This window comes from Notechis scutatus, chromosome 13, assembly GCF_049901735.1.
Source record: "Notechis scutatus isolate UNSWTSFEM ecotype Mainland chromosome 13, rNotScu1.2, whole genome shotgun sequence".
NCBI lineage: Eukaryota > Metazoa > Chordata > Lepidosauria > Squamata > Elapidae > Notechis > Notechis scutatus.
The window spans coordinates 2,442,721-2,455,927 of record NC_142021.1 but is presented as its reverse complement, the minus strand read 5'-3'; the positions used below and the strand labels follow the sequence as shown (position 1 = coordinate 2,455,927).

General features: G+C 44.4%; 1 protein-coding gene across 1 annotated transcript; it reads left to right on the top strand.

Annotated features, from left to right (window-relative positions):
• Positions 1–10,655: 10,655 nt before the first annotated feature.
• ISG15 (ISG15 ubiquitin like modifier) lies at positions 10,656–11,871 on the top strand. Its single transcript, XM_026688017.2, has 2 exons — positions 10,656–10,723; positions 11,130–11,871. The coding sequence occupies exons 1-2, from the start codon at positions 10,721–10,723 to the stop codon at positions 11,637–11,639; spliced, it is 513 nt and encodes a 170-aa protein (XP_026543802.1). The 5' UTR covers positions 10,656–10,720; the 3' UTR covers positions 11,640–11,871.
• Positions 11,872–13,207: the final 1,336 nt, after the last annotated feature.

Sequence of the window (13,207 nt, the reverse complement as noted above, 5' to 3'; positions counted from 1 at the left end):
ATCTAGTATCAGCCAACAGCCACGCCTAGCCTTAAAAGTGGGCCGTTCAGCTGTGTTTTCTGGTTCTAAGAACCATCGCTGTGGCCAAAGTTACGCCAAGCAAGGAAACTCTAAAATCTAGTATCAGCCAACAGCCACGCCTAGCCTTAAAGTGGGCCGTTCAGCTGTGTTTTCCGGTTCTAAGAACCATCGCTGTGGCCAAAGTTACGCCAAGCAAGGAAACTCTAAAATCTAGTATCAGCCAACAGCCACGCCTAGCCTTAAAAGTGGGCCGTTCAGCTGTGTTTTCAGGTTCTAAGAACCATCGCTCTGGCCAAAGTTACGCCAAGCAAGGAAACTCTAAAATCTAGTATCAGCCAACAGCCACGCCTAGCCTTAAAAGTGGGCCGTTCAGCTGTGTTTTCTGGTTCTAAGAACCATCGCTCTGGCCAAAGTTACGCCAAGCAAGGAAACTCTAAAATCTAGTATCAGCCAACAGCCACGCCTAGCCTTAAAAGTGGGCCGTTCAGCTGTGTTTTCCGGTTCTAAGAACCATCGCTCTGGCCAAAGTTACGCCAAGCAAGGAAACTCTAAAATCTAGTATCAGCCAACAGCCACGCCTAGCCTTAAAAGTGGGCCGTTCAGCTGTGTTTTCTGGTTCTAAGAACCATCGCTGTAGGCCAAAGTTACGCCAAGCAAGGAAACTCTAAAATCTAGTATCAGCCAACAGCCACGCCTAGCCTTAAAGTGGGCCGTTCAGCTGTGTTTTCCGGTTCTAAGAACCATCGCTCTGGCCAAAGTTACGCCAAGCAAGGAAACTCTAAAATCTATTATCAGCCAACAACCACGCCTAGCCTTAAAAGTGGGCCGTTCAGCTGTGTTTTCTGGTTCTAAGAACCATCGCTGTGGCCAAAGTTACGCCAAGCAAAGAAACTCTAAAATCTGTTCTCCATCAACAGCCCCACCTAGTATTAAAAACATAGGTGGTATTCATCAGGTTCTGACCAGTTCTGGAGAACCAGTAGCCGAAATTTTAAGTAGTTTGGAATACTACCTCTGACTGGCTCCGCCTCCATTTCTTCTCTGCCTCCCGAGTCCCAGCTGATTGGCTGGGTCTTCTTTTGTTGTCCTGCACAGGAGAATGGCGCTGAAAAGCAGATTAATGGGGTGGGGAGGGAATGGGGATTTTGCAGTATCCTTCCCCTGCCACGCCTACCAAGCCATGCCAGACGCATCAAGCCATGCCCACAAAACCGGTAGTAAAATTTGATTAAAAACATTGAGGCTTTCTCTCTGGTTCTAAGAACCATTGCCATGACCAAAGTCATGCCAGGCAGCAAAACTCTAAAATCTATTATCAGCCAACAACCACATCTAGCCAACTGTTTTCTAGTTCTAAGAACCATCGCCACCTCCAAATTACCCTAGGCCAGGAAACTATAAAATCTATAATCCTTCAGAACAGCCCCACCTACCATTAAAAAGGCCCGTTGAGGCGTTCTGTCTGGTTCTGAGAACCATTGCCATGGCCAGATTCCACTAGGCAAGACAATTATAGAATCTATAATCCTCAAAACAGCCCCACCTACCATTAAAAAGGCCCGTTGAGGCTTTCTGACTGGTTCTGAGGACCATTGCCATGGCCAAATTCTGCCAGGCAAGGAAAGTATAGAATCTATAATCCTTCAGAAGAGCCCCACCTACCATTCAAAAGGCCCGTTGAGGCTCTCCTGTCTGGTTCTGAGAACCGCCATGGCCAGATTCCACTAGGCAAGGAAACTATAGAATCTATTATCAATCATAGCACCAACTATGAATCAAACTACACTGGGAAAACTCAACCAAAACTTCAACTGGGAAAGTGACCATCGTATATTAAACCAAGTGGAACAAAAGCTATGAAATATCTAACCACCAGGCAGTCTGACAAATTAACCATCAGTAGACACACAGACCTAAACCATTTCTTTATCTGTGCACAAGGGACAATCTACAAGCCCAAAAGGAATCAAAAGGACCCAAGCATTTCAACATAAGCCACACATATTCTCATTTGTATACAGCATCATATTAAAGTTCATCACCAGCTTTTCTTTCAGTTTTAAGAAGTCTGGCTGGTACTGGCATTCTTTCCAAGAAAAAGAAGGTGGGAGGGAGGTGATCCAAAAGGCTTCCCTTCCAGTCGGAGTACTGAGGGGGGTCCTCAGGGACTGGAGGGGGGCTTGCAACTGAGTGCCCTCACTGCTCACTCTGGGATTGAAAGGGTCACCCAGTGGAACCCCAGAGCTGCCCAGCGTGAGTCTCCAGTTGAATGAGATTGGCAGCGGCCGTCTACCAGGCTCATTCAGTCTGAGCATCAGAGACTGGAAGCTCAGGAACTGGTCAGTTAGAAATGTATATGTTTTAGATACACTTGTACTTTAGTAAGGCCCAAAGTTTTTTTTTTTTTTTTTGCCATAATTAATCCCGTGTGGCCAATGGTACCTGTCAGGCTTCTTGGGTAAATACAGCACTGGGAAGTTAATAAACCTGACTTACCTTTGATGTCTTCGACTGCTTGTCTGTTCTGATTCCCTTCACGTAGAGTGCCTCTGAAATAATAATAAAAAAATCAACATCACCAAATGACCACCTGATTTTCAGAGACTAGAAAACCAATTCATCCACTTTACAAAGGTGCTTTTCTATTCTTTATCCTAAGAGTGAAAAAGGCAAGATACGTTGAATTGTTGTGCCCTTGAGAATACCTCAAGACCCACAGGTTGTTACTGTTCCCAAAGATATGAGAATATACTAAAATTACCTCAATGCCAGCCTTACTCCCAGAGAATAGGCTGAAATTACCTAAGTGCCAGTCTTACTCCCAGAGAATAGGCTTAAATTACCTCAGGTGCAGCCTTATTCCTTGAGAATAGACTGAAATTACCTCAGGTGCAGCCTTATTCCTTGAGAATAGGCTAAAAGTATCTCAAGTGCAGCCTTATTCCTTGAGAATAGGCTAAAAGTATCTCAAGTGCAGCCTTCCTCCTTGAGAATAGGCTGAAATTACCTCAGGTGCAGCCTTATTCCTTGAGAATAGGCTAAAAGTATCTCAAGTGCAGCCTTATTCCTTGAGAATAGGCTAAAAGTATCTCAAGTGCAGCCTTATTCCTTGAGAATAGGCTAAAACTACCTCAAGTGCAGCCTTATTCCTTGAGAATAGGCTGAAATTACCTCAGGTGCAGCCTTATTCCTTGAGAATAGGCTAAAAGTATCTCAAGTGCAGCCTTATTCCTTGAGAATAGGCTAAAACTACCTCAGTGCAGCCTTATTCCTTGAGAATAGACTGAAATTACCTCAGGTGCAGCCTTATTCCTTGAGAATAGGCTAAAAGTATCTCAAGTGCAGCCTTATTCCTTGAGAATAGGCTAAAACTACCTCAGGTGCAGCCTTATTCCTTGAGAATAGACTGAAATTACCTCAGGTGCAGCCTTATTCCTTGAGAATAGGCTAAAAGTATCTCAAGTGCAGCCTTATTCCCAGAGAATAGGCTAAAATTACCTCAAGTGCAGCCTTATTCCTTGAGAATAGGCTAAAACTACCTCAAGTGCAGCCTTATTCCTATGAGAATAGGCTAAAACTACCTCAGGTGCAGCCTTATTCCTTGAGAATAGGCTAAAAGTATCTCAAGTGCAGCCTTATTCCTTGAGAATAGGCTAAAAGTATCTCAAGTGCAGCCTTATTCCTTGAGAATAGGCTAAAACTACCTCAAGTGCAGCCTTATTCCTTGAGAATAGGCTAAAAGTATCTCAAGTGCAGCCTTATTCCTTGAGAATAGGCTAAAAGTATCTCAAGTGCAGCCTTACTCCTTGAGAATAGGCTAAAACTACCTCAGGTGCAGCCTTATTCCTTGAGAATAGACTGAAATTACCTCAGGTGCAGCCTTATTCCTTGAGAATAGGCTAAAAGTATCTCAAGTGCAGCCTTATTCCTTGAGAATAGGCTAAAACTACCTCAAGTGCAGCCTTATTCCTTGAGAATAGACTGAAATTACCTCAGGTGCAGCCTTATTCCTTGAGAATAGGCTAAAAGTATCTCAAGTGCAGCCTTATTCCTTGAGAATAGGCTAAAACTACCTCAGGTGCAGCCTTATTCCTTGAGAATAGACTGAAATTACCTCAGGTGCAGCCTTATTCCTTGAGAATAGGCTAAAAGTATCTCAAGTGCAGCCTTATTCCTTGAGAATAGGCTAAAACTACCTCAAGTGCAGCCTTATTCCTTGAGAATAGGCTAAAAGTATCTCAAGTGCAGCCTTATTCCTTGAGAATAGGCTAAAAGTATCTCAAGTGCAGCCTTATTCCTTGAGAATAGGCTAAAACTACCTCAAGTGCAGCCTTATTCCTTGAGAATAGGCTAAAAGTATCTCAAGTGCAGCCTTATTCCTTGAGAATAGGCTAAAACTACCTCAAGTGCAGCCTTATTCCTTGAGAATAGACTGAAATTACCTCAGGTGCAGCCTTATTCCTTGAGAATAGGCTAAAAGTATCTCAAGTGCAGCCTTATTCCTTGAGAATAGGCTAAAAGTATCTCAAGTGCAGCCTTATTCCTTGAGAATAGGCTAAAACTACCTCAAGTGCAGCCTTATTCCTTGAGAATAGGCTAAAACTACCTCAGGTGCAGCCTTATTCCTTGAGAATAGGCTAAAACTACCTCAAGTGCAGCCTTATTCCTTGAGAATAGGCTAAAACTACCTCAAGTGCAGCCTTATTCCTTGAGAATAGGCTAAAACTACCTCAAGTGCAGCCTTATTCCTTGAGAATAGGCTAAAACTACCTCAAGTGCAGCCTTATTCCTTGAGAATAGGCTAAAAGTATCTCAAGTGCAGCCTTATTCCTTGAGAATAGGCTAAAACTACCTCAAGTGCAGCCTTATTCCTTGAGAATAGGCTAAAAGTATCTCAAGTGCAGCCTTATTCCTTGAGAATAGGCTGAAACTACCTCAGGTGCAGCCTTATTCCTTGAGAATAGGCTAAAAGTATCTCAAGTGCAGCCTTATTCCTTGAGAATAGGCTGAAACTACCTCAGGTGCAGCCTTATTCCTTGAGAATAGGCTAAAAGTATCTCAAGTGCAGCCTTACTCCTTGAGAATAGGCTGAAATTACCTCAAGTGCAGCCTTATTCCTTGAGAATAGGCTAAAACTACCTCAAGTGCAGCCTTATTCCTTGAGAATAGGCTAAAACTACCTCAAGTGCAGCCTTATTCCTTGAGAATAGGCTAAAACTACCTCAAGTGCAGCCTTATTCCTTGAGAATAGGCTAAAACTACCTCAAGTGCAGCCTTATTCCTTGAGAATAGGCTAAAACTACCTCAAGTGCAGCCTTATTCCTTGAGAATAGGCTAAAACTACCTCAAGTGCAGCCTTATTCCTTGAGAATAGGCTAAAACTACCTCAAGTGCAGCCTTATTCCTTGAGAATAGGCTAAAACTACCTCACGTGCAGCCTTATTCCTTGAGAATAGGCTAAAAGTATCTCAAGTGCAGCCTTATTCCTTGAGAATAGGCTAAAACTACCTCACGTGCAGCCTTATTCCTTGAGAATAGGCTAAAAGTATCTCAAAGCCTTACTCTCAAGGTGCAGCCTTATTCCTTGAGAATAGGCTGAAATTACCTCAGGTGCAGCCTTATTCCTTGAGAATAGGCTAAAACTACCTCAAGTGCAGCCTTATTCCTTGAGAATAGGCTAAAACTACCTCAAGTGCAGCCTTATTCCTTGAGAATAGGCTAAAACTACCTCAAGTGCAGCCTTATTCCTTGAGAATAGGCTAAAAGTATCTCAAGTGCAGCCTTACTCCTTGAGAATAGGCTGAAATTACCTCAGGTACAGCCTTATTCCTTGAGAATAGGCTGAAATTACCTCAGGTGCAGCCTTATTCCTTGAGAATAGGCTGAAATTTCCTCAGGTGCAGCCTTACTCCCAAAGAATAGGCTAATATTACCCCAGGGGCTGTTTTTACTCGAGAATAGACTAAAATTACCCCGGGCACCATCCTTGCTTCCCAATAGGCCATTTCATTAGCTCCCCTCCGCATCCCACAACGTCTAAGAGCCTCGCGCTAGGATTACCTCAACGTGCAAGAGGCGGTCATCTAATCTGCGAAGCCTTCAGCTGCGGAGGCGCCGTACGGAGAGATGGGTTTGCTCCCGCACGGCCCGCAGCTTCGTCTCTTTCGAGAGGGGAAAGAGACGACAAGGAGGAGGCGGCGGCGGCACGTGCTGCTTCTGCAGCGCGCTCGCACTTTTGCCTCGGCCTGAGGAGCCCGCCGACTTTTTAAAGCGTTCCCACCCCTCGGAGGAAAGAGGCCACTCAGCCAATCCGAGGGGGACGGGTTTCCAAATCAGCCAATAACAGCCGGGCTGGGCGCGGGAGGGGGTCCCAGAGCGCTAGGCGGGAAAGGCACGTGGCTCATCACGGACAGGTGAGGGCGGTTGGAGGTCAGCACGCGGTCAGAGTTAGCACGTGTGTCAGAATGTGTCCAATAAGATGAGATCGATAAGCCAGTTTTATACGGTGGGCACACCTGGCCCACATTAAAATTAAACTCTGTTGCCTGCTCTCGAAAGAATATCTATCTGCCTATCGTCTATCATCTGTCTATCATCTATCTAGCTATCTGTCTATCATCTATCTAGCCATCTGTCTGTCTGTCTATCATGTCTATCTGTCCGTATCATCTATCATCTGTCTATCATCTATCTAGCTATCTGTATCATCTTATCTATCTGTCTATCATCTATCATCTGTCTATCATCTAGCTAGCTAGCTGTCTGTCTATCATCTATCATCTATCTAGCTGTCTGTCTATCATCTATCATCTGTCTATCATTTGTCTAGCTATCTGTATCATCTTATCTGTCTATCATCTATCTAGCTATCTGTCTATCATCTATCTAGCTATCTGTCTGTCTGTCTATCATCTATCATGTCTATCTGTCTGTATCATCTATCATCTATCATCTGTCTATCATCTATCTAGCTATCTGTATCATCTTATCTATCTGTCTATCATCTAGCTATCTGTATCATCTTATCTATCTGTCTATCATCTATCATCTAGCTAGCTAGCTGTCTGTCTATCATCTATCATCTGTCTATCATTTGTCTAGCTATCTGTCTATCATCCGTCTATCATCTATTGGTCTGTCTTTCTGTCTATCATCTGTCTAGCTAGCTATCTATCATCTATCGGTCTGTCTATCATCTATCATCTGTCTATCATCTAGCTAGCTAGCTGTCTGTCTATCATCTATCTATCATCTGTCTATCATTTGTCTAGCTATCTGTCTATCATCTGTCTATCATCTATTGGTCTGTCTTTCTGTCTATCATCTGTCTAGCTAGCTATCTATCATCTATCGGTCTGTCTATCATCTATCATCTGTCTATCATCTATCTGTCTATCTGCCTATGATCTATCCTGCCTGTCTGTCTTTATCGTCTATCATCTAGCTAGCTATATGTCTCTGTGTATCATCTATCTATCTATTCATCATCCATCCATCCATCATCTATCAATCATCTATCTATACACACACACAAACACATTTATGCATGCTACACACACAGACACACACAGACACATATAAATCACTGTCCATTTTGAATAGGTAGTATTCATGGCCTTCTCCTCTAGGTTTCACCCCATCTGGGAACCCTTTGGAGGACTACAAATCCTATTCGCCTGCCAGCCAGCCAGCGACCGCCCCTTTTGCTGGGGAGGCTGAGGTCACTTTAGCTTTTCTTCAGTTGCAAGGCTGCCTTCCCACCCCATTGCGAAGGTCCAAGTTTTTAAATTATCTCTTTTTTTTTTTTTGCAGAGGACTGAGAGATCAGAGGGAGTCTTGGCCTCGACTTACAACAGTTCATTTAGTGGCCATTCAAAGTTACAATGGCATTGAAAAAAAGTGACTTGTGGTTTATCTCACACTTACGACCGTTGCAGCATCCCCATGGTTACATGATCAAGAGTCAGATGCTTGGCCACTGACTCACATTTACAACGGCTGCAGCATCTTGGGGTCATATGATCCCTTTTTGTGACCTCCTGACAAGCCAAATCAATGGGGAAGCCAGGCTGACTTAACAGCCACGCTTAACATACTTAACAACTGCAGTGATTTGCTTAGCGACGGTGACAAAAAAGGTCATAAAATGGGGCAAAACTCACTTAAATGTTTCACTTAGCAACATAAATGTAGGGCTGAATTGTGGTTGTAGCTCGAGGACTACCTGTACTGGGGATGCTTTGGATTACAAGTCCCATCAGCCATTTCCGGGGGGGTGGGATGTTGGTAGGGATCACCCCTTCTTCCAACAGCTGGCCCTGCTCAAAATACTGTTTTAAAGAAAATCTGCAAATTTAATAAATTAAAAAATTAAATTATGTGATTATGTGAAATTGTGTGATTTTTTACACACACACACACACACACACACACACACACAATAGGAAATGCTTTGGACTTCAGATCCCATTAGCCTGCTTTGCCCCTAAAATCAAAGCCCGCTTTTGGGGAGTGTTTTTGTGTTTTCCTTGCACTTTTCCAGCCAGTTTACAATCTTGCCAAACAGCCCTTGGTTTTATTGTCTTGTGCAAATATTGAATTTGTTATTTTTTTTCCCCAGTTTCTTTTTGAAAACAAAAAACAAAACAACAGGACTTGGTTTGCTTTGCTTTGCTTTCTGATTAATTGTTACAAATGGAGGCATTTTTGATACACGATGCCTTAGCCTCCTGAAAAGTGAAAGAAATCGACCCAAATTTGAAACCGTTTTCCCTCTTTCTCTTGCTGGAAGAAATATCCTTCTGGGTTCAATTCCAAAATGGGGGAAAAGGACACTGGAAGCATGGAGGCTGTTTGGAAAGATGGTTTTAATGGTGGACAGGACCACAGGCTGCTAGCTCCAAAGTGAAAGGGACGATCACATGCTTCAAGATGTTGGGAGAAGGAAAAGGAGGAGGGGAAAGATGCTGCGAGACCCTCCGTTAGGCCCCACTTTACTGTTTTCTGTTCCTGTGTAAAAAATGTGTCCCATTGGCTGTCAGACTCCCAGGGGCGGGGGGGAGAGGGGGTCTTAGCTTGGACCACATGGCTTCCCCTGAATGCTGGCTGATGCCATCTTCCCAGGCCAGGTGGTGATATGGGTAGAGGCCTTTGTTATGTAGAATACTCTGGCCCAAGCCTTAACGGCCCACCCATTAACAAAGGTGGTTCTGAGTTTCTACTTCTCTGAGTTTCTACTTCTCTTTTTAGGGGAAATATTCTGCCTTTTTAGTATATCTTGAAATATTTCATTTTCCTAGGAGAGGGGTGGGTGTTAACTTCCTCCACTCCTATTACAGGAAAGCTTTGCTCCCCCCATCACCCCTAGTTAAATGTTTTCAAAAGTCTGTCAATGGCACTCCAAACTCCATCATCCTGTGCCCAGCCAAGGGCGGCCTTAAGAGAAATCCAGATTTTAGAAACCCCTTCTAAAATCGATGGCACTCCAAACTCCATCACCCTTCCTGTGCCAGCCATATGTATGGGACACTGCTACGGCATATATTCGGGGACTAGCTATAATATAGGACGGGGGTCCCCAAACTTGGCTACTTTAAGACTTGTGGACTTCAACTCCCAGAATTCCCCAGCCAGCATAGTTTAATCTCTTGTAATCCCTTCCTCTGCAATCTGTCTCTACTTTAGGAGATTAAGAGGGAGAAAAAGCAGGCATGGCTAGCTGGGGGATTCTGGGAGTTGAAGTCCACAAGTCTTAAAGTGGCCAAAGTTGGAGACCTCTGACATTAAGGGGAGAGGGGAGAAAAAGAAACAAAATCAAAAGATGTTGGCAGAAGAACATAGATAGGAGCCTGGAATTAGAACGACAGAAACCACCAAACCAGAAGACTCTATTTATTTATTTTTATTTGTCAATCGCTTTCAAGATAATAGGTATAAGTATATACATAGTTATGAATACATGAAATGGGTACATATAAGAAAAATAAAAGAAGAATAAGAGAAACAATAGGACAGGGACGGTAGGCACATTGGTGCGCTTATGCGCTACAGACCCCTTAGGAAAGGGGTGAGGTCAATAGTAGACAGTCCAAGGTTAAAGTTTTTGGGGTTTGGGGAAGAAACCACAGAGTCAGGGAGAGTATTCCAGACATTTGACCACTCTGTTGCTGAAGTCGTATTTCCTGCAATCAAGTTTGGTGCGGTTAACCTTGAGTTTGTATCTATTGTTTGCTCTTGTATTATGATTAAAGCTGAATTATTCATTAACAGGTAGGACATTGCAATGTATGATTTTATATACTATACTTAGATCGGACCGAAGGCGGCGTAGTTCTAGGTTGTCTAGGTCTAGAATTTCGAGTCTGGTGGCATTAAAAAAAAAAAATGGATCTAATAAAACATAAAATGAAACTACTAGATAAAGAAGAAGTTGGCACACATTAAAAAAAAAAAAAATCAACAATGCCGAAACGAAACAGCGCCGCCCCTTTCGGTTTCCTTTTCGAGTTTCGTTTCCTCCGCCCGCAGAAGCGCAGCGCTGGCAACTTTTGTTTTCCGGAGATGCTCCGCCCTGCCGGGCAGGGTCTAAAGCCGGGAGGACCGTATAAAAGGAGGCGGTCGGAACCGGCGAAGTCAGAGGCGGTTTTTTATTATTTGTGGCTGCGGACGGAGCGAGAGCTCGAAACACGGACGGCTGAAGATGGTAAGAAGCGGGGCGAAGCGACCGTGGGAAAGCGGGGCTTGCGCGCCTTTGCGGCGGCGCAGCCTGTGTGTGTATAGATATAGATATATAGATATGGGTATATAGATATAGATAGATACAGATTTAGAGATAGATTTATAGATAGATACAGATTTAGAGATAGATTTATAGATAGATACAGATTTAGAGATAGATGGATGGATGGATGGATGGATGGATGGATGGATGGATAGATGGATGGATGGATATCTCCCCCCCTCTCTTTCCTCCCCCCCTCGGGGTCCTCCTGGAGAAGGAGGCCGGGTGGGGATGCGGGGTGGGCGGGAAAGTCGCCTTCACAGCCCGGTTAAAGCGATCCTCTGTTGGGCGCTGAATATTAACCCGATCCTCCGTTGCGCTTCCCCAGGCGCTGACCCTGAGCGTGAAGCTGCTGACGGGCGAGGTCCACTCCGTGGTTTGCTCCCCCAACCAAACCGTCTGGGATTTCAAAACCCAACTGGGTCGCCAGACTGGGGTGTCCCCCTATCAGCAGAAGCTGGCTTCCTCCACGGGCGGCCACCTGGACCTGCAGGACGGAACCCCGCTCGCCACCTACGGGCTGCGCACCGGCGACACTCTCCTGCTGATGGTGAAGAACGAGGAGTCCATCCCGGTTCTGCTGAGGAACGCCAACAACCGAACCACCACTTACCACGTCCTGCCTTCAGACACGGTGGCGCGGTTCCGAGCCCAGATCTGCGCGCAGGAGCGAATCCAAGACGGCCAGTTTTGGCTGACTTATGGGAGCCAGACCTTGGAGGATGGGCGCACATTCTCCCATTACAACATTTGCCCCGGTGGCACCGTGACGCTGAATATACGTCTGAGGGGGGGGAAGAGGGTCTCCCCCGTAAACCACCTGGGTCACCTGGGATGAATTAGCTTGTCCCCCCTCCCGCCCTCCGTCCCAATTTCTGTTTTGTTAGCTTCCTTTGCAATCCTGTACCTTGAATCACGATTTTTCTCCCATCCTTGTTGTTAGAAGAGAAGGGGATTGTGTTATGTAACTCACCTGTAGCTCTGGGTTTACCTGGACAGGGCTGTGAAATGAGAGTTTTGACAAATAAAAACAAAATTTTTTTCCCCCAGTAAAGACAGTCGTTTGTTTCTATTTTTGTTTGGGCTCAGCGTTTTAGGTAATTCAACCTCGTTTCCCTTGGATTTGCCTCCATAATCATAGAACAACAGAGGTGGAAGGGACCTTGGAGGTCATCTAGTCCAACCCCCTGCTTGAGCAGGAGAGTCCATTCCAAAGATTAGCCTCTACCTAGGATTGAACTCGCAGCCTCCTGCTTACAAGACAAGAACTCCACCTCTGGAGTTCCCCCCTTGGGAAGTGACTTGATAGGGGTGTCATGTGACAGTATTTGAGGGGCTGCCACAGAGAGGGGGGGGTGTCAGCTTATTTTCCAAAGCACCAAGAAGGCAAGACAAGAAACAGTGAGGACAATTAACCAGAGGAACAGCTTGCCACCAGAAGTTGGGGGTTGTGGGCCTTCATTGGAGGTTGCCTACAGGGGTTTTGCATCACTGGAGGTTGGACTAGATGACCTCCAAGGTCCCTTCCAGCTCTACTCTAATTTGAAGTGGAAATGCAGGCAGAACTTGAGCTGGCTGGGGTTGACTTGGTAACGTTTCAGGCAGTCGTATCCAGGTCTGATTTTATCAACTTGGAGAGGTTTGGACTTCGATCCCAACCTTCCTTCTTGATAAAAAAAATTTTGTGGGGGTCATCATTGCCTGTCTCGTAAGTTTGATTTGTTTTGGGATATTTTTTTTTTTTAAAAATCATTTTTATTCAAAGCTTTACAAAGCTTAAAAGTTAACAAACAGAAAAGAAAGAAGAAAAAGCAAAAGTACAGAAAGAAAGAAGGAAAAAAAATAGAAGTCTCCAATCTTTTCATAAATGTAAATAGAAATGATAAAAGTTATCTCATGCTCCTCTATGATTATAAAAGAACGCACTTTTCCCATATTATCCAAAGTCCTAAATTTCCAGGCAGCCATAAATGAAGGTATTGTTTTGTCTCTAAGAAAAGAAATTAGCCTCTCCTAGATGGTGTCAAACTTCCATTTTTGAACATACAACAGTCTCTTTGTAGAGTTGTTTTGAAGAATCTTTCCCATGTTTTAGACCTGGGATTGAAAGGGTGGGTTAACAAACCATCATAAAAGGGGGAGGATACCATTTTAATGATGTGCTGGTTTCCTGAAGAAGAACAGTGGGGGGGGGGGTCTCCATTGCATCTGTTGGTTTTTTGTAGAAACTGCATTACCCAAACTAGGTGACATCAGTGCTAGATGAAAATGGGGATTTCCAGGAGGGAGAGGGGGAGGAGGAGGACAGGTGGAGGGGGAGGACAGGTGGAGGGGAGGACTGTGGGGTTTTGGTGCTCTCTGGACTTGTTTGTTTTTGTGCAGATGTTTCATTTTTTAAAAAAATAA